This window comes from Trachurus trachurus (genome assembly GCF_905171665.1).
Source record: "Trachurus trachurus genome assembly, chromosome: 12".
Lineage (NCBI taxonomy): Eukaryota > Metazoa > Chordata > Actinopteri > Carangiformes > Carangidae > Trachurus > Trachurus trachurus.
In genome coordinates, this window is record NC_139908.1 from 12,220,567 (window position 1) to 12,244,393 (window position 23,827).

At 41.6% G+C, this 23,827-nt stretch overlaps 2 protein-coding genes across 2 annotated transcripts; one reads left to right on the forward strand and one right to left on the reverse strand.

Annotated features, from left to right (window-relative positions):
- The first annotated feature begins 352 nt into the window (after nt 1-352).
- nop14 (NOP14 nucleolar protein homolog (yeast)) lies at nt 353-9,895 on the forward strand. Its single transcript, XM_083983305.1, has 19 exons — nt 353-507; nt 863-1,045; nt 1,972-2,106; nt 2,301-2,442; nt 2,566-2,714; nt 2,806-2,943; nt 3,030-3,152; nt 3,279-3,410; nt 3,524-3,866; nt 4,645-4,775; nt 4,885-4,970; nt 5,573-5,708; nt 5,943-6,044; nt 6,386-6,539; nt 6,639-6,798; nt 8,793-8,940; nt 9,018-9,136; nt 9,245-9,400; nt 9,496-9,895. The coding sequence occupies exons 2-19, from the start codon at nt 863-865 to the stop codon at nt 9,590-9,592; spliced, it is 2,634 nt and encodes an 877-aa protein (XP_083839431.1). The 5' UTR covers nt 353-507; the 3' UTR covers nt 9,593-9,895.
- Nucleotides 9,896-13,714: 3,819 nt separating this feature from the next.
- Nucleotides 13,715-22,548, reverse strand: LOC310995086 (uncharacterized protein; the record flags this gene model as incomplete). Its single annotated transcript, XM_083984015.1, has 5 exons — nt 13,715-13,732; nt 15,215-15,286; nt 20,694-20,836; nt 22,191-22,220; nt 22,428-22,548. 5 exons carry the CDS (start codon nt 22,546-22,548, stop codon nt 13,715-13,717), a joined length of 384 nt encoding a protein of 127 aa, XP_083840141.1.
- Between the last annotated feature and the right edge of the window lie 1,279 nt (nt 22,549-23,827).

The window sequence follows — 23,827 nt, forward strand, 5'->3', positions numbered from 1 at the left end:
AAATTTCTATTACATGAAAACATCACCAAAACAAGTAGTAGCCTAGTATTAGGCTACAGACACATTTGGAGCTTGGTTCTGGCTATTTTGACCTTTTTTATTTAGCCTACCTTTCTTTAAATATTTTGATAAACGAATTGTTTTTTAAAAATGAAAACCAACGAGATCACCGAGAAAATAGGGTGTTTGATCAGTACTGTGTGGACAGTGTCTAAAGTGAATTCATGTGTGCCCTACGCATATGAATCCTGTCATCTTCGCTGTAATTTGAAGCATCGCCGTTGGGGGCGCTGTAGGCAGGTTGTGCACCGGAAGTCGCTGTTGTGTGCTCGTTGGATTTCAACTTTGACTCCAGGCTGTGCACGCTGGAAATGGAAGCTATGTAAAACAACGTGGATAGTGAAAGAAATTAACATTATTCGTTAAATTCTGCATTAGCAGAACTTCAGTGTCCCATGTTTTCTTCCGCCTGTAATTACTAACTCGAGTCCTCAACGCGACTGAAAGGTAAATAAAGCCTGTTTGAGATTGTTAGTGTGTTTACAAACTGTTGTTGGTTCATATCGATGCTAGTTTTGCCACCACCTTTTCCCCTAGTCATTAATTAAATAAACACATGGCATACTTAATACGTTTCCTTTGTGTACAGTAGAGTCATGTGTATTCTTCAGAAGTCATTTGACATGATAGACAAAAAACAATTGGAAATGTATGTAAAGGCCGAATTATAGATACAGTGTAGTGAATATCCAATGATAATACTATATACACATTACACTAAATAACATGGATATTGCTTGTATTGACCAATGACACTGAAATGTTTGTGGTGTTAGCTCATCAGTTTTCTACATTGACACAGATGGGGAAGGCACCTAAGAAGAGGAGCGTTGCTGACAAGGTCCGAAAGACCAAGACCTCTACCGAGATCAAAAACAACCCGTTTGAGGTGAAAATCAACAGAAAGAAATTTGATGTCCTGGGGAGAAAAAGCAAGCATGACGTGGGTCTGCCTGGTGTGTCTCGATCCAAAGCCATTAATAAGGTAAGAGAAATAATAATAACGTTGTTATTCCCCACCTCCACAACACAACACTCACACAACAGAGCAATTTAAGATTATGAGTATGTCTTTAAATCCCTCCATACTGGACTTAATCCTTCATTATAAATCATGTCAGTGGACTGTGCACATTGGTAACCCTATGTTCACTGAATATAATTATTTGATTGATTTAAAGCAGGCACACTGGATTTTTAAAACATGATCTACTGTTTCATAATATAATGGATTCACACTGTCAAATTATTTTATTATAGTAAATAATCTTGACAGAGCTCATTTGACTCATCAAATGAGATTAAAATATCAATATCAACAATCAATATTGCGTAGTTTTGTTCCCTAAGCTGTCACAGATTTCACCAGTTTCATTAGAGGAAAGGTATAATATTGATTTGCTGAATAGATTGTGTGCATCATACAGTTTGTAGGTGACTTAACAAGTCTTTATACTTTAAGTCTAGTAATTCTTCTTGTGAAATGATCCTGTAATCTAATGTAACGAAAAGTCGAAATGCTTTGATTAACACTTCTACTGTAGCACTGTATCTGGCAGCTATGGGTCACAGCTCAACACCCATTAAACACTATCTGTGCTGTGAAGTCTTTGCTCACAGCATCATGCTGGGAGAGGGATTTTCTGCAGGAATGGCTGAGACATTTGTGAGCACGGAAAGAACCATGAACAAAACTAACTACAAGTTGAAATGAGGACAAGTTTCTGTGGTGGTGCACCCATCGCTCATCCCATAGAGCGCATAACATGCAGGCTTAGTCCTAACTGCAGTGGCATTGACTTCACTCTTGTTACATAATTACAACTAATAAAGAATCAGTGTTTTTGCAGTAAGTTTGATCTATGAGACTGAGCAGGGATGACATGCAGTGTTCATTTTTCCCCCTTGCAGAGAAAAGAGACCCTCCTGAAGGAATACAAACACAAGACCAAGGCCAACAAATTCATCGACAGACGCTTTGGAGAGTATGACACCAAGATGGCACCAGAAGACAAAATCCTGAAGAGGTTTGCAATGGAGAGACAGGTCAGTGATGTGATCACTCATATGTGTTACCTTTAAGGATATCAATGTTCTGATGAGAATTGATTCACTATCTAATGCTCCGTTTGTGACTACTGGTATAGGAAAAATTGGGAATAAGAGCAATTGTATGACAGTGTTAATATCCAAGTCAAGCTGTTTGTCCTGCTCTGTATTAACTTTGCTTTTTATCTCAGCGTAACCATGATAAGAAGGACGTGTACAACCTGAACGAGGACGAGGAGCTGACTCATTACGGCCAGTCATTGGCTGAAATGGAGAAATTCAATGACTTGGTGAATAGTGATGATGAAACAGAAGAGAAGGGACTTTTGTCAGGTGAGTAACTTTTTATTAAGTTACTTTATCTTTAATCATATTTTCTTCTGCAGATGCTAACATTAAAGGATTACGATGTGGTGCTGGTACATTGTAGTGACAGTCTCTCTCCGTCTCACATAGCTGAGCTGACCGCTTCCCACTTCGGAGGAGGAGGAGGAGGCCTACTGAGGAAGAAAGCACCTGGGGAGCAGCAGGAGGAGGGAAACCAGAGGGCCAAGTCTAGACAGGAACTCATCGAGGAGCTCATCCAGAAGTCCAAACAGGAGAAGGTGAGTCAGTAACACACTAAAATATGATTTTATTTACAAAGGAAAACATTTGGCTTGGTCGTGATGATTAACTTTTTTGATTCTTGATCAGCGTGAGCGGCAGGTGCAGAAGGAGGAGGCGCAGGAGCTCACTGAGAAGCTGGATCAGGAGTGGAAGAGCATCCAGGCCCTGATGGTGAAAAAGACACCGAAAGCTGAAAGTGTTGAGAAACCGGAGGAGAAGCCGAAGGTACGGATCCACCAGTCAATCAGCAGGATGTGGTTGTGTGAGTGGAAGAGGCTGACACTTCTTTGTTCTCATTCTGCGTCGATCAGCTGGACGAGTACGACATGATGGTCCGAGAGCTCGGCTTCGAGATGAAGGCTCAGCCCTCGGAGAAGATGAAAACCCCAGAGGAGCTCGCCAGGGAGGAGAGGGAGAAGCTGCAGAAACTGGAGGTACGTTCACACGCTTGAGGTCGCTGTTGAACATTTTCCCCTCTGACAAAACTTGAATTTTAACATGCTTATGTTTCGTGTGTCACCATGAATATTTTTTGTATTTTTGCTCTGTGCTTTCTCTAGGCTGACCGACTGAGGAGGATGATGGGAGATGAAGTCGGGGAGAGCACACAGAGTCAGAATCACTTGTCTGCTGATGACCTCAACGACGGCTTCATCCTGGATAAAGACGACAAGAAGACGCTGTCTTATCAGGTACAGGACAACGCAACACTGTGGAGTCTGATGTTCAGTTTTCACTGGAACATCTTCACTGTTTTGATGATTTTCTGAAAATGTATCCATTAATTTATGCTTTATTTGTCAAGGATGGAGAGTGGAACCTCGGAGGGAAGTCTGATGAGGATGAGGATGAGGGTGAAGACGAAGAAGAGGGAGAGAGCGGTGAGGAGGAGGAGGAATCGGAGGCAGAGGAGGAAGATGAAGATGGAGACGGAGATGAAGATGACGAAGAAGGCGAGGAGGAGGAAGAGGAGGAGGAGGAGGGCAGCAGTGAAGAAGAAGATGGCCACTCTGACCTGGACTCTGAGCAAGAAAGCGAGGATGAGGAGGATGAAGAGGCCAGTGCAAAACCAAAGAAGAGTCTGAGCAAAGAGGAGGTGAAGGCCCAGCAGGAGGCCGCTAAATCAGAGCTCCCGTACACATTCACTGGTAAATACACACAGAAACACATTTTTAAAAATGATCAAATAGAGACTTTGTAAGTATCCTGAGTAGGGATGCACCGATTGTGAAATTCTGGGCCGATGCCGATGTTTAAAATAACAACTTGGCCGATGGCCGATGCCGATGTTTTTTCTTTTTGTTATTTATTCCGTCTTTGGTGCCACAGAAACATTACTGAACTATTTTAAAAGCCTTTCAGCTCTTCATATTATTATTATTTAATGAGCACAAATTCAGTTAGACAAATTTATGAAACAAAAACAACCTTTAATGTCAATTTGTAGTTGACATAACCTTAAAACACTTACAGTGGCCTAGAGTTAGTAGAGTTGCTAGATGGTAAAAGTAGTTACCAGGAAAAGTAGCCTAACTATAGCATTACTGTTTTTTTTTTTCAAATATGTCAAATTACTTAAGACTTCTCTCCCTAACCCCCTTTATCTTTAGTAACACAGAAACAGAATGATGAACGTTTTTTTTTTCCAAATGGTTGATGAACTAAAAATAATCTGTATAATGTACACTGAAAGAGGAACTAAGCAGGATTTCTCCCGTGGCTATGCTACATTTTTACCTCAATTAAAAAGCCCCAGAGTTATTGTGATAGTTAACTACATCATGACTGGTTACAGTGAGAACTGGCCGATGGCAGTTAACGAGCCGAACATCGGCCGATGCATCGGTGCATCCCTAATCCTGAGTTAAGCTGAGATGAGTTCCCTCTTCATGTTATAGTAATCCACTGTACTCTGTGTTTCTCCAGCTCCAGAGAGCTACACAGACTTGAAAGATTTGCTCTCTGGCCACACGCCTGACAACCAGAGACTCATCATCGCCAGGACTCAGAAGTGCAACCACCCGGGTTTGGCCGTTGGCAATAAGCTCAAACTGCAGGTACAATGTGGAAAAAAAAGCTTTATTTGTGTGTATTAGACTTTTGGAGCAGTTGAAGGTTACAATGAGTGCTACATGATCTTACAGTGGTTATCTCTGTTTGCTTCAGAAACTGTTTGGCTTCCTGTTGGAGTACGTTGGAGAGCTGGCCACGAGGAGTCCACCTGAGCTCACCACTGTAGATAAACTCATACCGTGAGTCCAGAGAGTGTATTTACTGTCTTACAACGAAACACAAATATTAACGGACAATTCCAGGCAAATTCAACCTGGGGCTATAATATCAGGTGTAAAAGAATGAATCTGAAGATTTTCCTTTGAATGTCTCCTGTTATGCAGTAGTTGTGTCTGTCCCTGCATCACCACAGCAGCGTATAATGGGAGCAGACGAATCTTAGGCTGTTTAGGCTGTTTACATCCCACAAAACTGAATTTTTCACACAGACAACATCAGTGAGGGGTTTGTTTACTTCATGAAAGCCAACATGTTTGTAAACTGAGCTGGAATACAAAGTCTTGGTGTATGTTTGAAAAGGCATCTGATATTGTCTGTGAAAAAAGGAAATAGCCTAAGATCCATCCGCTCCCATTATACGCTGCTGTGGCGATGTGGGAACAGACAGAACTACTACATAACAGGAGCAATTAAAAAGAAAATCTTCAGATTCATTCTTTTACACCTAAAATATTAGGAAACTATAACCCCAGGTTGAATTTGCCTGGAATTGTCCTTTAAGTCCTAAAATCCGTCATGTGTTTCCTCAGTTCTCACTGCTGTTTTCTTTGATTGTGTATAGAGAGCTGTACGGTCTGTGTCAGATGTTCCCTGAAGCCGCCTGTAAAGCAATGCAGACCTTCCTCGGAGATGCTGCTCACAGCATGGAGGAGCTGCTAGAGGTCAAAGGTCATGCTGCTTTCCCAACACTCGACATGGTATGGATTAGTTACTGTGAACTCAAATGAGATGCTAAATGTTCACCGGGGTGTACAGAGACTTTTTAGAGGATTTAGATTAGAGCTGTTTCAGCCTTAGTTGAATCATCATTTTAGATTCTGTAGTTGCTGTTGAATTACAAGGGGTTTAAAAAGAGAGGGAGATACACTCTTTTCTCATGTAGATGACAAATGCAGTTGCTAATGTTTGTGTTTTTTGTTGTGTGGTCACAGCTCATCTACCTGAAGTTGACAGCCCTGCTGTTCCCCACCTCAGACTTCAGACATCCAGTTACAACTCCTGCGATGCTTTACATGAGCCAGGCTCTCACCAAGGTACACACTGCCAAAGTTCTCTCTGGTTATTATTGTCAGTGTTGTTAAAGCTGTTTTTGTTCTGTTTGGGTTGTTCTTGCCTACGTCGTACGTGCCTGTGTGTGTTTGTGTTTGTGTATTATCTCTAATGCTTCACCCTCTCTCCTTCTGTTTGAATCCAGCCCTCATCCTGCTACTTTTTATTCTTTTTGTGTCATACCCCTCAGCTGCAGCTGATACGCTGTTTACATGGCAGTAACACTGAAGTGAATCATAACACACTGGATGAATGGATGTTTCTGTTTTTATGCCGTAATCATACTTGAGTGTTTATGTCCACTGTTTTTTTTTTACATCCTCAGTGTCCAGTGAGAACATTACAGGATGTAACGTCAGGTTTGGTTCTGTGCTGCCTGGCAGTGGAGTACATCTCTTTCTCAAAACGCTTTGTGCCTGAGCTCGTAAACTTCTTGGCTGGAACGCTACACCTGGCCGTGCAAGACAAGACCTCTCTAGGTAGCTGCACACTCATGTGTCACTCCACATTTCGATACTTGTGTTTTTTTTCCCCCTTAAAGTGAACCAGAACTGACAGACCTGGGCATTGTGTTACAGGCTACACTGTGGTGCCTCCTTTTAGGCCTTCAGGGAAGAACAGTGATCTGCTGGTGTTGTCAAACTCTGAGTCCTGCAAGAGCTGGAGCAAGAAAAGCCTTCCACTGTCTGCAGCCCATCACCTGGAGCTCAAAAATGACCTTGACAGAGACCAACACAGGTAAGAGTTAAAGAGGAACTATGCAGGATTTGTAGCTGAACTATGCTACATTTTTACCTTAATAGTTTAATAAATGGCTTAACTTGTTACGAGGGAGAATGGAGGCTCTCTGCCTTCCACGTAGCGTCTCGTAGCACAACTTTGCAAGATTAGTGCCGCCGCCCAGCTCTCGTCTCTGCACACCGCGACACAAACACGCCTGTAACCCATAATCTCTTGTTTATGACAGATTAAACTACACAAATATACACATGTTGTAACATCAAATGATATATAACGCTATCTACCGCTCTATTGATTGATTTCTCGCCGACTTCGTTGTAAACAAATGCACTTGGCCAGGATGAGGGTTAGCAAAACAGCAGAAAAGTGACCAGACTTGCATAGTTCCTCTTAATGTGTGGTATACCTAGTGGGAAGGAATCTGGTTTAACCTCAAAACCATCAATTGATTTGATGTTCTTTCACACATGGAATAACAGGACTGTCTGCTGTGACCTAGAACCAAAAACCAGTGGCTGTAAAATGCATGAAAAAACTAAATAGACAATATCAGAGATTATTAAATTGATTATATGTGAAAAGTTCTCTTGCAGTCACTAGGTTTTGTATGGAATAACCGAACTTTAACCATAACATCCAGCAGTTCCTCTAGCGATGCAACACACAGTTTACTGTTGACCAAAGCGAGCTGACATTGGTCTAATGGACTGTATGTAACTTCAGCTGCTAGGTGTCAAATGCAATAACACAAAACGGGGGTGACGTCATGACGTAGAGTGGGATCATTGGAGTTGTGCATTCAGAAACATCAGATTCCAGATTGCGTATATGCCATAAATACCATGGACAGTAGTGGTGAATATTTGTCTGGGGACAGTTATAGGCCCAGAATGAAGAGAGGAGGGAGATCACAGCTTCTCATGTTCAGTTTGGAATAGAAAAAAGATGCCGAAGAATGAAATGGTGCCATGGGAAAGCTGAGTTAAAGTGACACTGATTCATATATGGAGGTGATAAAAGAAGCTCACTTGTTTTTCTGCAGAGACTAAATTGAAGCACGAAAACATGCACTCACACAGATCTCTCCCATCAGCAGTCTGTTTACCTGAAGGGACTGTATGGTTCTGAGCTGAGACATCCACTCGTGTGACTCTGACGAGTCGCCAGCATGGTTTCACACGGCAGCTGGTGTGTGGGCACAAAGAGAAGCTTGCAAACAGGCTTCAGCGAATGGTAGTTGTGCACAGTTTGTGAGAATTACATTTTTATTTGTACTCGACTAAAATTATAATACCTGTAACATGCCATGAAACACTGACTCATACTCCAAAGAGAGGTTTAATTTCATCTATTTGCTTTACCTGCTGCAAATAAAGATGTAAACACATGAGATACAAAGAATGAATGTATGAAATTAATCCAAGATCATTTAAATGATTAACTTGATGTATTGACTACAGTGTATTTATTTAAAGGCAGCACTTGTTGTTTAGTATTTTGCTTTATTATAAGTACTGACTCTGGCAGTAACCTGTCCATTAAATCATATTGAAGTGGTCTGACCCGGTCCAGTCTCTGCCACACTGTTATGAACACAACGCTTCATGAGCCTCCTCTTCTTCACACCTGGTGCCCAGTCGTATTCTAATTTTTGCGCTCCTTCAGGCCATACAGTGACACACACACACACAAACACACACCAGCAGCTGTGTGCGGGCAGTGTAGTAGCTGTGGTAATTACTGCCAGGGTGATACAGCATTCCTCAGGGAGGTGGAGGAGAGAGTGAGCGTAGACTGAATTAAAGTGAACGTGTGTGTAAATGTGTGTAGAGAAGAGTGCATGTATCTCAGCATAAATACACACATCTGTAGATAATATTCATTGTGTCTGTGTGATCAGTGTTATTGTGTGTGTGATGGCTCTTTTGTCAGTAACAATGAGGAAGGAAGTGGATAAGTGGACTCATCGATGTTCATGTGTTTCTTCACAGGTTAATGTGTTTGTTTACCTGCCTGGACCTGGTGAAGCGATGCTGCCTGCTCTACAAAGACCTCACCTCCTTTCCACACATCTTTCAGCCAATCAGCACGCTGCTTTCCAAACATCTTTCTGCCCAAACTTTACCCGGGCCTTTCCAGGTTGGTGGCAGACAGACGTCAGTTTGTAGACGTATCAGATTGTATGTTTGTTCTAATATTTGTTGTTTTTGCTGCAGGAGCTTCACAGTGAAATCTTAGAGGCCATCAGCAGTGTCCCTGTGACCCAAACAAGGCTGGTATTTGAGAAGAAGAAGCCAATTCCTCTGAAGCTTCTCACACCCAAGATCGTTGAAATGTAAGTTGTTATGAAATTGAATAAAAATCCCTTTTTTTCAAGTTTAAATGAATTGTGGAGATTAAACATGCACAATTTCTTTTGAATACCATCTTTGACATTCATCAGCCTGGACTATGGAAAGAAGCGTGGCAGCAACAAAGAGGAGAGAGAGAAGGAGCGACTGCAGCACAAATACAAGAAGGAGTTCAAGGGCGCTTTGAGGGAGATCAGGAAGGACTCGCGCTTCCTGGCCAGAGAGAAGCTCAATGAAGTCATGAACAGGTGTGGATAAAGCTGAAACCTCCCAAGATGAAGTGAAATAAAATTGTTTCCGGTAAAAGCCTCTTAACCGTTTTTTTCTACATTGTGTGTTGCAGGGATGCAGAGAGGAAGAGGAAGGTGAAGGAGCTCTTTGGCAGCTTGGCCACTCAGGAGGGAGAGTGGAAGGCCCTGAAGAGGAAGAAGAGGAAGTGAAGTGCAGAATTTCAGTCTCCATCGTCTGCTCCTTTTTCACACGGACTTCTCCTGTTTGGCTCAACAGCCTGCACGAGGTTGAAATCTGAGGAACTGTGTAGATTCTCTTTTTTAATCATGACAACACGTTTTATATTGCTTGATAAATAGCTGTGAGGATGGCACACAAAGTTGTCAAATATTCTCATGTAGGCGTTTGATGCGACTGTGGATACTGTTGATGGAAGTGTCAATCAACAAAACAGTGAATATCTGGTTTCCATTCCTTTCTCCCACCAGAATCCATCTTCACACTGTGCTAAAACACACAAACAATAAATAACTTTATCTTATGTTCAACAGTGCGTACATTTTTCAGTCAATATGGTGTAAAGGTCATAACAATAGTAGTTAGAACAAAAAATAACATGTAGATCTTCTGGTTTGTGTTGAAGGGTTAACTCTAGAAAACGAGGTCAGAGACAGTTTGAACATCTAACCATGCCTTGTGACACCGGCTGTTCGCACGAAATGAAGTATTCAAACAGGAAAAAGGCCTTCGGGGGTGAAGTGGTGCATGAGTTACAGGTATGGTTTGACTAGTCTGACAGGAAAAGATGGTTCAAGTTTGGTTGTTTGTGCTGAAATGTCTGTGGTTTCCATGTGGCTGTTCGCTCAGGATACATAAACATAGCAAAACACCTATTACACAACAATAATCCCAAAGATACGCTTAAAGCTCTCTGCAGCCATGACTGACATCAACAATACAAGATGGCTTCGGTGCTGCTGTTCAATTATTCAGAGTTAAGAGGTGAGATTTAGATTTTCATGATAACATTAGTGCAATTTCCACATTCATTTTGCTTTTAAGTATCTCACCTGTTGCAACCACAGAGATGATATCAGGCCTCATCTCCAGCAGTTTCCTGTATGTGACACTTTCTACATCCACTCTCAGTGTGACCCCTCACGTGCTGCTGCCGCTGCAGCATCGATATCCGCTCACATGTCTCTCAGGCAGGCTGTCACCACCGAGCCCTGCGGTGACATTCAAATCTTCGGTGTGCATCGGGAGGTCAGCCGCCTCCTCATCCTGCATCCTCTCTAGAGGAGCTTGGCCTCAGCCATCAGCTGCTCGATGCATTCTCCCAGCTCCATCCAGCTCTATGCAGCGCGACAGAGTTCTCTCAGGATCATTTCCTCCTCTACTAGAGATGCCGAGCAAAGCGGTCGCAACTGGAAAGGTGACGAACATCCTGGAATAAATTTAGTTCATGTATGTATGTATTTCTTGAATATATTATGTACTTAAATATGTCAACCATTTAGAAGAATCATTCGGATTCATTCTCTACCTACCCCACCTTCTCTTCAGTGTATCCCTGCTCAATATCAGCTGCTCCTTCCCCATTGGTCAGGACATCAGCTCTTATCACCTTTAATTTAAGCTCCGTACTTATGCCTGCAGGGCCTCACTGTCCTTACACACTCGTGATGTGACTTCGCTTGAAAGCAAAGCAGCAGTTGAGCCAGGACATAACAGTTAAATCACATCAGGATTTTTTTCACACCAATGAAAATGATGTTTTATGGAGTTGTGTGTGTTGTCATCACAGCAGCTCTCAGCAGGGAACCATAAACAACATGGAGTCACTGGTTTCCTCTGGGCCGCAGGGATGATTCAGGAGGCAGGTGTGGATAAAGAACACAGTTCTGATACGAATTCATAAGTATAAAATGTAAGAAAGGAGTCAAGAATGACTCACTCTATTTTCTCTGGAGCTCTGAACATTATCTTAAAGGCACTATTTAATGTCATGTTTATATCTGTAAAAAATGTGTTACAAAGAGAGGTCACATTCAGTCGCCTTTGAAAAAGATGATGCCCGCCACACTGTTCATTAGCTCTAATAAAGGCAGTGAATTTATTTTCTTTGTATACACAGACTAGCATATTAGAAAAAGACCTGCTGCAGCTGTAGAGAGATATGCATTAAACGGTCTGCCACGTTACAGGTGGTGAGATGCTGTGGGACCAAAAACTGTCGAACATGACATTAATGGAGCAGAACTGTCTGTGAAGGAAAAACACTGGAGGAGCTGGTCGTGAAGATGGACCTCGGTAAGTACACGTCTTTGTGTCCTCTGTGTTATCACACACACTGTAGAGCCTGCAGCTGGACAGCTGTGTACAGCTCAAAGTCAAGGCCAACGTGATCCATTATAATAACACGCTGGCTGGTTCAGTGGTTACAGGCAGGATTATTACTCCCTTTAAACCAAATTCCAAAAGACATATTCTCATCTAATGAAAATGTACCCAAAAATAGAAAAAATCACAGTGCATTTAATCAGAAATCTTCTATTAAGGAAATCCTCGGAAGATATTGAAATCATGAAAACAGGAAGTTGTTATTGCTGGGCATTGTGTGTCCTCTGTTGACTCCCACATGATTGTTTCACAACCAGGTGACACATTCACACACACACACACACACACACACACACACACACACACACACACACACACACACACACACACACACACACACACACACACACACACACACACACACATGCACACACTACCATTATTGCTGCTGTTGTCAGGGGATTGGCTGCCTGCTTTTTTTCCCCCCACTGTCTCAAGGGATGATAGTGAGAGAAAGAAAATGATGTGACATCCAGCTGAGATGCAGTATCTTTATGTTTAGATGAACTAAAATAAAACAGATGTCAACACATCTTCTTAAATAACAAATCAAATCTGGGATGTGTTGACGTCACATCCCAAGAGCGACTGAAAGGATTTGAAGGTGCAGAGTGTCAAAAAGAGAATAAGATGCGGTGTAATGAGAAAAAATATTAGTACCAGCCAAAGTAATTTATATTTTATCAAATATTAAATCTATCACAGTATATGAATCTGTGCAGTAGTGGACAGCAGAAACACTGCATGATATCACGTCTCCATTACTGAATATCATCTGTAAAGGTGCAAACACTCAGGAATTGGCATATACATCCAAAAATGCTACAGAACTGTAAAAGTCATGTCGTCAAATGTAACAAATACTAAAACATTTATAACAATTAAAGCACAATTATCACGGGAAATGTGCTTGGAAAATCCATATGGCAGAACACTGCAAAAAGTCATATATCTTTTCTTGTTTTTTTTAATTTGGAACATATTTCCTCATTTCTACTTTCGCTTTAAAGTCCTTAGGGGTCACCATACTTATTATATACTTGTTATATATCCAATTATAGTTACGGAATTAAAGCACCTTTGTATTTTTCCCACAAATTTGAAATCTACTGTAGATTTAGCATGGGTCTCTTCCCTTCACATGTTAACGTACAGATGATTGGGCAAAGTGAGAAAAACTTCCACCAAGACACTTTTTACATATTTTATTCAACACTTAAGTCCAAATAAATTTATATCACAGCAAATAAGCTGAACAGTTGTTTACATGCTCTTGATTTTCAAAAGTCCATCCAGGATGTGATACATTTGTCATAGCAGTGATAACTTAAAAAATACAATACGAATGCACAATTAGCTCTTAGCACTTCATAGTCCACCGCAGAAAACAGCGACAGTATACAGACAAAAATAGAGAATATTATTATGCTTCCATTTCAAACAGATCACTGTAAATTGTTCATTTATATAGAGACACTTAGGTGCTTGAAGTGGTAAATTGTGGTATATTTTCATGTTTGAGTTATAACATAACCACGCCATTGACGGAAACCTGACATATAGACACATACACGTGTACACACACACACACACACTGACCGGGTGTCCTTCTCAGTGGGAGGGAGTCACTGTAAATGACAGCAGGTCACGGACGACACACACCTGAGGTCCGTTTCGGGACTGAAGGAACATACACACACAGACTTACACGCATATACACACCCTCACGCAGCACCTCTGTTTCTCTACATTTACACATATACTGCAGTACAGACATACGTGACAACACACACGCACACACACACATACATACACACAGACGCTGGGCACAGACTCCATAAAGGACCAAAACGAGGCACAACGGGACTTGGCAGAGCGACATGGAATGTTTCGGTCATTGATCTTTGATTGTGAAGCTCTCAGTCAGTTCAGTCGTCGGTGTCCTCCTGAGAAGAACAGGGACAAGAGGACGCTCTGTGAATTCACCGTCCTTCATGCAAACAACTCTGTACATAATGACACGACAGCTCAGGAGCTGTGTAAACCGGTGTAGGTAATGTAGCAACAACCATTAAGATGGATTATTCATAGCTGTCACGTCTGTGTTTGTCCTTAGCAGGGCTTCAGCCGAGAAATGTTTATTTGCTTTTCGTCTTAGGGAGATTATTCCTCCGATGTTCGGAGGACAAGCCGACCATAAATGCATGCCATTTACCTCCACCAAATGCCAGACGGTACACAAACCTTAAAATGACTTTTTAAACCTGGTAAAATAATTCAAAGGTCGACGTTTTCTGTGTTCCCAGGTGATTTCATTTCAAAAGCAGCCTATTCAAATCAGTTTTTAATGTTTTATGGTCCAGAAATTGCCACATTTAAATTCTCTTTTGAAACAGTTGATGTGTTCACTCTCACTGGGTGAATACAGTGAAATGAAAAGTACATTGTCACATGTTTCCCTGTGTTATTTTTTCATTTATATGTTATTGAACATGCAGAATATGTGTAAAAAAAAAATCATTTTTTAATGGTGGAAATGTCTGTGCTGTGACGGAGCTAATGGAGCTGTATTGTCTGGGATGTGTATTTGGATGTCAGCTAGCAAAGGTTTTTTTCTTTTTAATGCCATTTTAACAAATGTAGTTAAAGCAGAAGTGAGTGATATATTTGTGTTAATATAAGTCTTAAATAGTTATATCTTCCGACAGCAATCACTTACATAGAGTGTTTGGACTGAAACACGGGTCTCTCAGTCCCTCTGCTCTGCTCTGAGCTGAAGAGAAAACATTTATCGTATCCTACAGTTTTTATCCAATGAGGAGAGAGAACGGCATGCAGGGCTGTGTGTGCAGCCAAGGAACGCCGTGAATGTGGTGATGTAGCGACGAGGACTGTTATGGTGCGTTCAAGGAAACTCGTATTTTTCCGACCGTGAAGTGGTACCAGTTCGATCTGGTACGAGTTCACCGGTCGGAAGTTACGAGTGGCCGTTATAGTGACTTTCACCGGTAAAACAGGTCAGAAAAACACGAGTGGGTTGCCTGGAACGCTACAAAGTCGTAAGTTGTGACTTGAAGCTGTAATTTACGATTTCAAAAGCCTGCCTGGAACGCAGCATTAGCGAAAACGACCGGATCACTCACTTCTGCTTTAAAACTGACTTTATAATTTTTAACTTTCATTATTCCCTTGTTTTCCCATAACACACTGACTGACATTCAAATCTCTAATGTAACTAAACCAAGCCTGCATATTCATTCTCACAATGAAATACTGAAGCTTGAAACACTTTACGGTTCACGAACACACCACCTGATCTGATGCAAAAATATTTCACACTTAGCTGTGAATCAACCGTTGCTGCACTAATATACTGAATCCAGCTTCACACTATATGAGCTGTCAGCCAGGTGCTAGTGCAGTCTTACCTCTGTAGCTTCAGCAGGGTCAGAGTCGACTGGTGACTCTGCCACGTTCTGTGCTGCCGAGGCGTCAACACCCTGAGAGAAAAAAAAAGAAGACAAAAAGCATGAATGTGTAATGTGGAAACAGAAAATAGAAGAAGAGGAGAGGGGCTGCTGAATGCAGAAACCTGAGAGGGTGTAATGTGTGCACAAATAGAGGCTGTAGATGGAATGAAGAATACAATGAAGAGCGGCGTTAAGTGCTCATATCTGGGCACAAACTGAGCATTTTAAACCCTTACTCTTTTCAATTTCACACCCTTACTCTCCTTTTTGTGTTAACACTGATCTGTTTGAGAAGCCTCTTGTGATTTTACATTTTTAATAAAGAACCGACATAGATAGAGCTGCAAAAGTCAGCGATTACTTTGATCCAAGGAAAAATAATCTATAGCTATTTTGATAATAAAACAAGAATTTCAAAGTGACACTGTCCATCGCCCCCCAAAAAATGACAAACTATGATGCTTACTCTGTTGACCTTTAACCCAAACTTAGATCATTGGTTAACCTAAACCTAACCGAACCTTATACACACAATTTCTGCATTTTTTCTGCCTCTTTCTTGATGGTAGTGGTGATCGTTGCTTGACAACTTTCAATCATTGCATTTACAAGACAAGATGTAATACATCCTCTGGGCAGTGCTACATCTGCAGGGCGGAGAGTAGGCTACAGTGAGTCGCTATCGGAAAAGTAACAAGGCAGGCCTGGGCTAGCTGGGTAGCATGCTAACTGCAGTAGATGATAAAACATGATAGAGACGAGAGAATGTTGCTCTCCACTGCTTGAGACAGCGAAACAGCGTGTCTTTGAGACTTGCAGGTAGACCGATATTATGCTAATGCTGGATATAGCGACAGCAAAACTTACAAACTGCTACTTTAACCACTGTGGTGTAAGATCTCAGACAGTTTGTTGTTTGAAGGCACTTAGAAAGATGTTTTCCGCTAAAAGTTCAGAAGACAGGTCTTTGTAATTCAGGGACAAATCTATCCATCAGAAGGGACAATGTGCAGGAGTCATGAAGCCATTGAAGGCAAACTAAGTTTGAATCTGAATGAGATGCAGAATTTAGCCCACTCTTGCTCTGTCCTCTGCTACATTAAAAGGCACTTGTGCTAATTTGGTAACAGTCATTATGATCGGTGGTCACTCTGAGAGAGTGGGCTGCTGAGAAAGAGACGAGGCATGAAGCGCTAATGAAGGAGGAGGGTGACGTCTGTCCGGTCCGGCTTGAACAATGCCTTGATTACACCGTGCTGCTGAAATGACCTTCTTTAATGAGGAGCGGTCACAGAGAGCTGATGTGTGCACGTGTGTGTGTGTGTGTGTGAGAGAGACACACTCACCAGCAGCTGACATAACCTTAAACCAGTTATTGCACCTATTCCTCCTGCTGTTGCATTTAACACCACCCATCAAGTCTCCCATCTGTTCACCCAGCAGAGCCAGAGAAACGCGTGCTTATGCAAATACACACAGACACACACACACATACTTGAACTACAGCCAATAAATTCTGTTTTTTTATTCTATTTGCTGTGGTCAGACTAAACTTTGGCCAAGAGTTTAAGATTTGTTCAGTCATTTTTTTTAGGACAAGTCAAACCTGAAACATCCGTGTTCTTCCAAAGCAAGATCAAAGCAATACCTCACATGCGATTACTGTGTTGTTTCAGAACAATTTTCAAGCAGAATTTGCTTCCTTGGGGATGTGAAACGCAGCAGCCTCTTTTATTGCAAGTTGCTGAAAAGATCTGAGCAATAAGACGTGTTTGTTGAGACCATTATCTATTTTCTCTCTATGTATCCTCCTTTGCGTGTCCACCACTCTGCCTGCTCCACTATCTCATTGTCATTGCCATCTCCTTCCACCTTCCTCGCGTTTGTGTCTCTTGATATGAGTCACCAGCAGCTGATGAATTGGTGAAACGACCAGATGAAGAGATTAATCAAGACTCAGCATGCCACCATCCTCTGTTTGCTAGTGTGTGTGTGTGTGTGTGTGTGTGTGTGTGTGTGTGTGTGTGTGTGTGTGTGTGTGTGTCACAGGAGACAATCTTTGATGGGCTCTCTCAACCTGGCATCAATTTTTAAATGAAATCAATATTAATGATGTTTAATGGCTGAGCCACATGGGAATGATGGGTAAACGAGGACAATCTGCTGCTGTCTGTGTCAAAATCTTCCTGAGAATGCCAAGATTTTTTTTTAAATGTGTATTTATTCCTCCATCAGTCAGTCCACAAACTGTCTGTTTGTCTATCTGTTTAGTTTGTTCTGCTTTTGGCTCGTCTGGGTTCCTCGTTATGAAGCTGCTCACATCCCAGGTGGAACCTCCATCACTGTTTTATCCCTCAGGGTGTAAACCATTACTAGTGATCTAGCTGCCTTAATAACATGAAAGATGAAGGGATTTGATTGGATATTTGTGGCAAAATGCCACCTTTTGATAATGAAATCAAATGCATCGAGGGAGGGAAACAAAAGATGAAAACAGCTGGGGAGAAAATCTCTTGATTGCCTCAGTGTAAGATCGGCCGAAAAACATTTTGTTCAGGTGTCATTGTTGCCACCGACAGGAAAATAACTTTGGTATCTTATCTTTTTGTATTGCACTTTTCACTAATCACAGTCAATTAAAGCAGAGCTAAAGATGTGTAAATGTGTGTGTGTGTGTCTGTGCGCGCTGTTATCTAAAATGTTGTTACAGATTCCCATGTGTTCTGTCGCCAATTAAGGGACTGGAGCTTGAGCATCACAACAAACGTTCAACAGCGTGTTTGCGCTACCCGGGGAAATATTTGATTGGTTTATCATTTCCTGCTAGTCCAAGCAATGTAATGAGAGAAGAGGGTAATTAAAGGCAAATTTAGCCTTCCCCTCAGAATTACATCCAATTTTAACACCTTATTAATACAGATGTATGATGGTGGAAACACAGGGGTGTGTAACTGTGTGAAAACAAATGATGAAACAGTGACACCGGTGTTTTCTAGTCCATGAGCATGTAAACTTTTGTTTTGTCTGAATATTGAATAGCTCCTGCGCTCTTAAGAGTAGGTGTTATTTAAAAGTGAGAAATTTGTGGATCAGGGTCTTTTACACCTTGTAAGTTGTAATTAAAGGTATCCTGCAAGGTTTTCTCATAAACAAACACACAAGTGTGATTAAGGATTTCTGTTGATATTTTAAAAGCTGCAGATGATAGCAGTCTTCTTGATACCTCTGTTGCTACACTTTCCTGCATATTTAAGCATGACTAAGTGTTGAGAGTGTGTATCACATTGTCGTCAAGAATGCATCAATTAGATAGATAGATTAGTAAATAGAAGAGATCAACTTGTGAAAATGTTGCTCTGCAGTTTTGAGAGTGATCCAACTTTGTGGGATCCTTAGAACATGCACAGTCAATCAATGCATGTTTCACATGTCTCTGTTTTCATGTGAATTGATTATGTTCAAGGCTGTTTTAGGCAAATATATAAAAGCAAAATGTGACACTATGTCAGCTGAAGTAGTACATTGTTATTTTATTTATTTCAGCTTGAAGCTAAATAATCATTAATAAATTCTCCAAAATTTAATCCTGTAACTTCGAACAACCTCAAATTTCCTAAACAAATAGTACGACCTTGACTGTGCAAAAGTAGCCTACATGTACAGCTATCAAAATCTGAAGCTAAGAGATAAATATAGACTGAAAGAAGACACTGAAAAGAGTAAAGAAGAATCATTTCTCAAATTTGTGTGAGTGTCGCAGCAGTAAATTGTTTTCTACGGTAAACTGCCTTTTCCACCTCCTCCTTCTGGACAAACGAAGGCCAGACTGACTGATGAACAATGCAGGCAAAGCTAACAATATGTAACGGCTTTCATTTCAGAGAAGACTGACGCACAGCAGACAAGAGAAGTGATGACAAACGACTCAAGGTCAGGAGGCCATTTTGACATGGTGGAGACTTCTAACTTGCAGCCAGTGGCATGAAATGGAGGGATGTGCTGTGCTGCAGAACCATCACTTCTAAAGGTGTGTTCAATAGTACATTGATAGATATATAAAGAGTAAGCATCCATCAATTCAACTGAAAATTGAATTTTACTCACTTTTTCAAGAAGAAGAATAATCTTTTACAACGGTGGAAATGATAAAACTATTTCATGGACATATTTATTGAAAAGTGTCTAAGCACTGAGCGTCTGGCTGAGTGTTTCCCATGGCAACCGTTGACCGATATGTGAGGGTCAGCAATTGTATTGTGGTGTTTGAAAAAACACTATGTCAGTTTTCATACTGCACTACTGACAAGAGCACATGGTAGCCCTGTCTATAGCCAATGGGCTCTATGCACAGCTCCACTACTTCCTGAAGTTAATTCTGCTCCTTTATTTCCTGTCTTACATTATTGGACAAATGGATTAATCCAGGTGTGTCTGACCATTGTGACGACTCGGACACACCTGGATTAATCAGTTTGTCCAATAATGTAAGACAGGAAACAAAGGAGCAGCATTAAGTTCAGGAAGTAGTGGAGCTGTACATAGAGCCCATAGCTACATGTTTGCTACACGATTCTAACTTATTAATGTTAGCACTGATTCCCACAGATTGTTACTTTGTCGTGGTATTTCACCAGTTGCTGAGTCACTGTCAGCCCCTGCACATTCACTGTTGTAGGCTACTCTTTCTACACAGTAGGTTAGTTAGCATTAGCAGCCTCCCTTTCTTAGCTCCAGATGTGGTGGTGATGATGGCTAATGACCTAACAGCAACAAGTTGTCCTGTAGTTTCAGCACCTCATAGTATCGTTGAGAGAGCAAATGCCTCCAGTGGGGATTCTCTGTCAATATATCAATACAACAATCAGTTCCTGGCCCAAGTCGGGTCCAGATGCAATGATCAAATACTTCTTCCAAATCTGAAGCGATTCTGGCACACGCACAAAATCTTATTGGCTGTTAGTTTACACCGGAAGATAATGCATGGAATCGCCCAGATGTGAAAGTAAAAAAGTAAGTTGGGCCAGAATACATAACACAACAAAATCTATGTTGTAATGTTAGCACAATGGCTAACCACCTTGGACTGAATGTCCTTTCTTCCCATTTCCCTGATTGATAAGTAATGGATAATGTAGAGTGAGCAGGTAACTATTATGGAGTAACATCTGGAATCATCTTAAATCACCTTAGCAATGGCTAACAACCACAGCCCACTACACCTGCAAGTTAAATTATGAACTATTTTTAGTGCCTGCACATAAAAAACATAAATTATCCATATACATTATCACTGTTAGAGTCCACAGGCAAAAACTATTGTAGAAGGAGCTGTCACAGTGTATTGAAATATCAATCAAACAAAACTTCAACTCAATTTAAACACACAAAGGATATTTCTGTATTTTCATTTTCAATTTGACTTTAAATCAAGTCTTACTTGTTTGGCTGGATCCTTCTTGACCAATCCGGTGGCGGCGGCAATATTTCCTGCACCCTCCACAGTTTTCTGGGCCACAGCCGTAACCCCGGTAACCACTGCTCCGCTCACCTGAGACACTCCAGACACAGTTTTACCTGCGACTGAAGGGACAAAAGAAGCAGAGAAGGGGGAGGAGGGGTGTTTCAGCAGGGTGTATCTCTACAGAGTTGCAATACCTGTGAGGATTGGCTTGTGTAAAAAAGATAAACACAGCACAGATCTCGCAGTGTTGGATTTCAAAGCTTCCACAGTGATCGCAGGGAAGGAAACATAATGTAAGAGGTGCTGCCCTTTAGTGACTTACTAACACTCTCACTTCATAAAAAGCACTGTCAGATACTTTGCTGCATCTCCTTGAAACGCCCTCCAGATCTATGCAAAACAGGATTGTCATTTAATATCATTTGGTGTGTGAAGTGAAAGACCTGAGGAACAGCCCAGAGGCCTTTTCCTTTTAAAAGAAATCCTTCCACACATTAGTTTCGCCCCGCCTCTTATTGTCCAACAAGTGCCACGTCATTTCGTGTGTGGTTTTGCATAGCAGTTCATCTGGTTTCACATTTGTTTCTTGTGAATTTTTCGTCAACTTTTTGATTTAAATCTGAGATTTTGTAAAGATTTTAAAATCAGATTAGCCTCCTATTTGTTTACCTCATGCTGTTTCCAGTCCCATTACAACAAGTGCTCGATTTAGGGTCACACAGTAATTAAAGCTGCCCAAAAACAATCTTAATTTCCTATAATCTTTTCTTTTTTTCATGCAAATACATTTCAGTGACAAGAAAAAAAACAAACACTTGATGACATGGTGTCACACGAAGGAGGCAACAAGCCCCAAATGGTTGGGAACCAATGCTCTGTGCTGTGTCATGATGGATTCCAACACATAATAATTAATCATGACTCAGCTGCTCTTCGCTGTGGGGCGACATCTCTGCCTATGGATGTCCGGAGAGCACATTATCAGATCATGAGTCTAATGTAGGCTGCTTGGTTCCACTGAGAGAGACGATATTATCATCCCCCTTTTCCTTTATTTAGAAGCTTGTGGGGAAAAAAATCCTAACAGAGATAAAAACATTTAAAAAAAGCAATTTTCCTGGATGCCTACAGCAGCCAGTCTCTCTCAGCTCCTCTGCTTGTTATATATGAGAAATGGTGAGGCCTGCACGCATGGCCCACGGGGAGTTACGGCCGGTTGTGTTGAGTCAGGTGGTGGAATATGCCACTTACTCACCTGCAGAGTTACAGCGCATCTCTCTTGTTGACCACAAGAGGATTCAGTCAGATTAAACTCCTGTATCTTTATGTCAAAGATCTATGCTCCACTTGTGTAAAAAAAAAGAAAAACTCTTTTTTCGAAATGTGTAAATTCATGCACTGACTGATTTGTTATCAGAGCAACAAATTAATGGAACAGGTTTATGTTAATGATTTTTGAAATGATAGTGTTACCTGTTGTGACTCCATCCTTTGTCTTTGTACCTGAAATAAAATGCAGATGATGATCAATTAGTCAAGGGTAGATACCCAGTAATGTAAAATAGGCTAAATAAGGGTCATAATAATAATATTAATAATGATTAGTATAATAGTAATCATGATCATTATAATTAACCAATAACTTTTCCAAGCTTCCTATCCCATTTTCACATAAAACGACCATCAGTCCAATGAATCCTCAGCACCCACCTACAAACATAACCCCATCTTTCGTCATCTCAGCTGCTCCAGTCACTCCCTGCTTGGTTTTCTCCGCCGCTGCCACGACCCCATCCTTGGCTTTGGAGATCCCCTTCATAAACGCGTCCATGGCTGCTTGATTGGCTCCCAAATAACTAACTCGTAGCTACACACAGCTACGTACACACCAGCTGTGGATGGATGTCAAAAGAAGAAGGGCGCAATGAGATATGGGCGCTCCCGGACGCTCGGCATTAAAACCACTGACAGGACACACACACACACACATGCATAACAAGAAAAACCAAACAAACCAAAAAACGCCACCGCCCTAGTTTTCTTTAGATTATCAAACCAGTACCACCTGAAATATGTGTGCGTGTGTGCTGTAGATACAGGCAGCCCTGCTCGGTTGCTGCTGAAAAAATCCCACCTGTAGGAATTGGTTTCAGCCCAGCTCAGAAACCATGAATGGATTTACTATCAAATCCAGTTAAAAAATAAAATAAACAATGAAAGGAGGAAACTGATCAAATGTATTATTAGCCTACGGCGCGATAGATGAGATCACATCATGCAGCAGGCGATGTTATAAAACAGAGAATTAAAATGTATTTTATAAGGAGAGAAAGGGAGAAATGAAAGAGCAGCTCCACGCACCTGTTTGCTTCAACTTCCTTTGAGGCGAGGTTGTGTTGAGTCTTCCGGGATGACAGCGGAGATTCCCCCCCAAAGAGCAGTGGAACCGGTTTATTGTCTCCAAACTACAACTAGGACAACTACAAGCGTCGATGCGTGTGCGTGTGCGTGTGTGTAGTATATTGTCTGCTGAGCGGACAGACGGACACAGACAGAGGAGAGACGGACAGGCAGACAGACGCTCCACAGGTTTGACAGTAGACGCCTCCCACGCCTCAGCGATGGAGAGAAAGAGCGATTAAAGCTCGTGATGCTGATGCGAGAGAGGAGATGCTCCGCTGTCTGTCTGTCTGCCACACACACACACACACACACACACACACACACACACACACACACACACACACACACACACACACACACACAGAGAGAGAGAGAGAGATTACGTAGCTCTCTCTCTCTCTCTCTGCTCGTGGGTTGCCCACAGCGTGTAGGTAGGCAGCAGCACGCGCTTTAAAATCACCAGTTGACTGAACGCATTCTGCAGCCGAACCGCCAATTAGGCCGTGTAATTATGTAAGATAACACTACTCAGCCTGTTCACTGCTCCCACATGTGAGTAAGATGTTAACTCTACAGCTGCCCAGCTGGACCCTCGTGATTTTTTTTTTTTTCGTTTTCATTAGGCTACTGGTTATGGTTAGGGGTTAGGGTTAGTGGCGAATCAGATTCAGTGAATACAAAAAAATACACATAGAGTTCCACTTGTA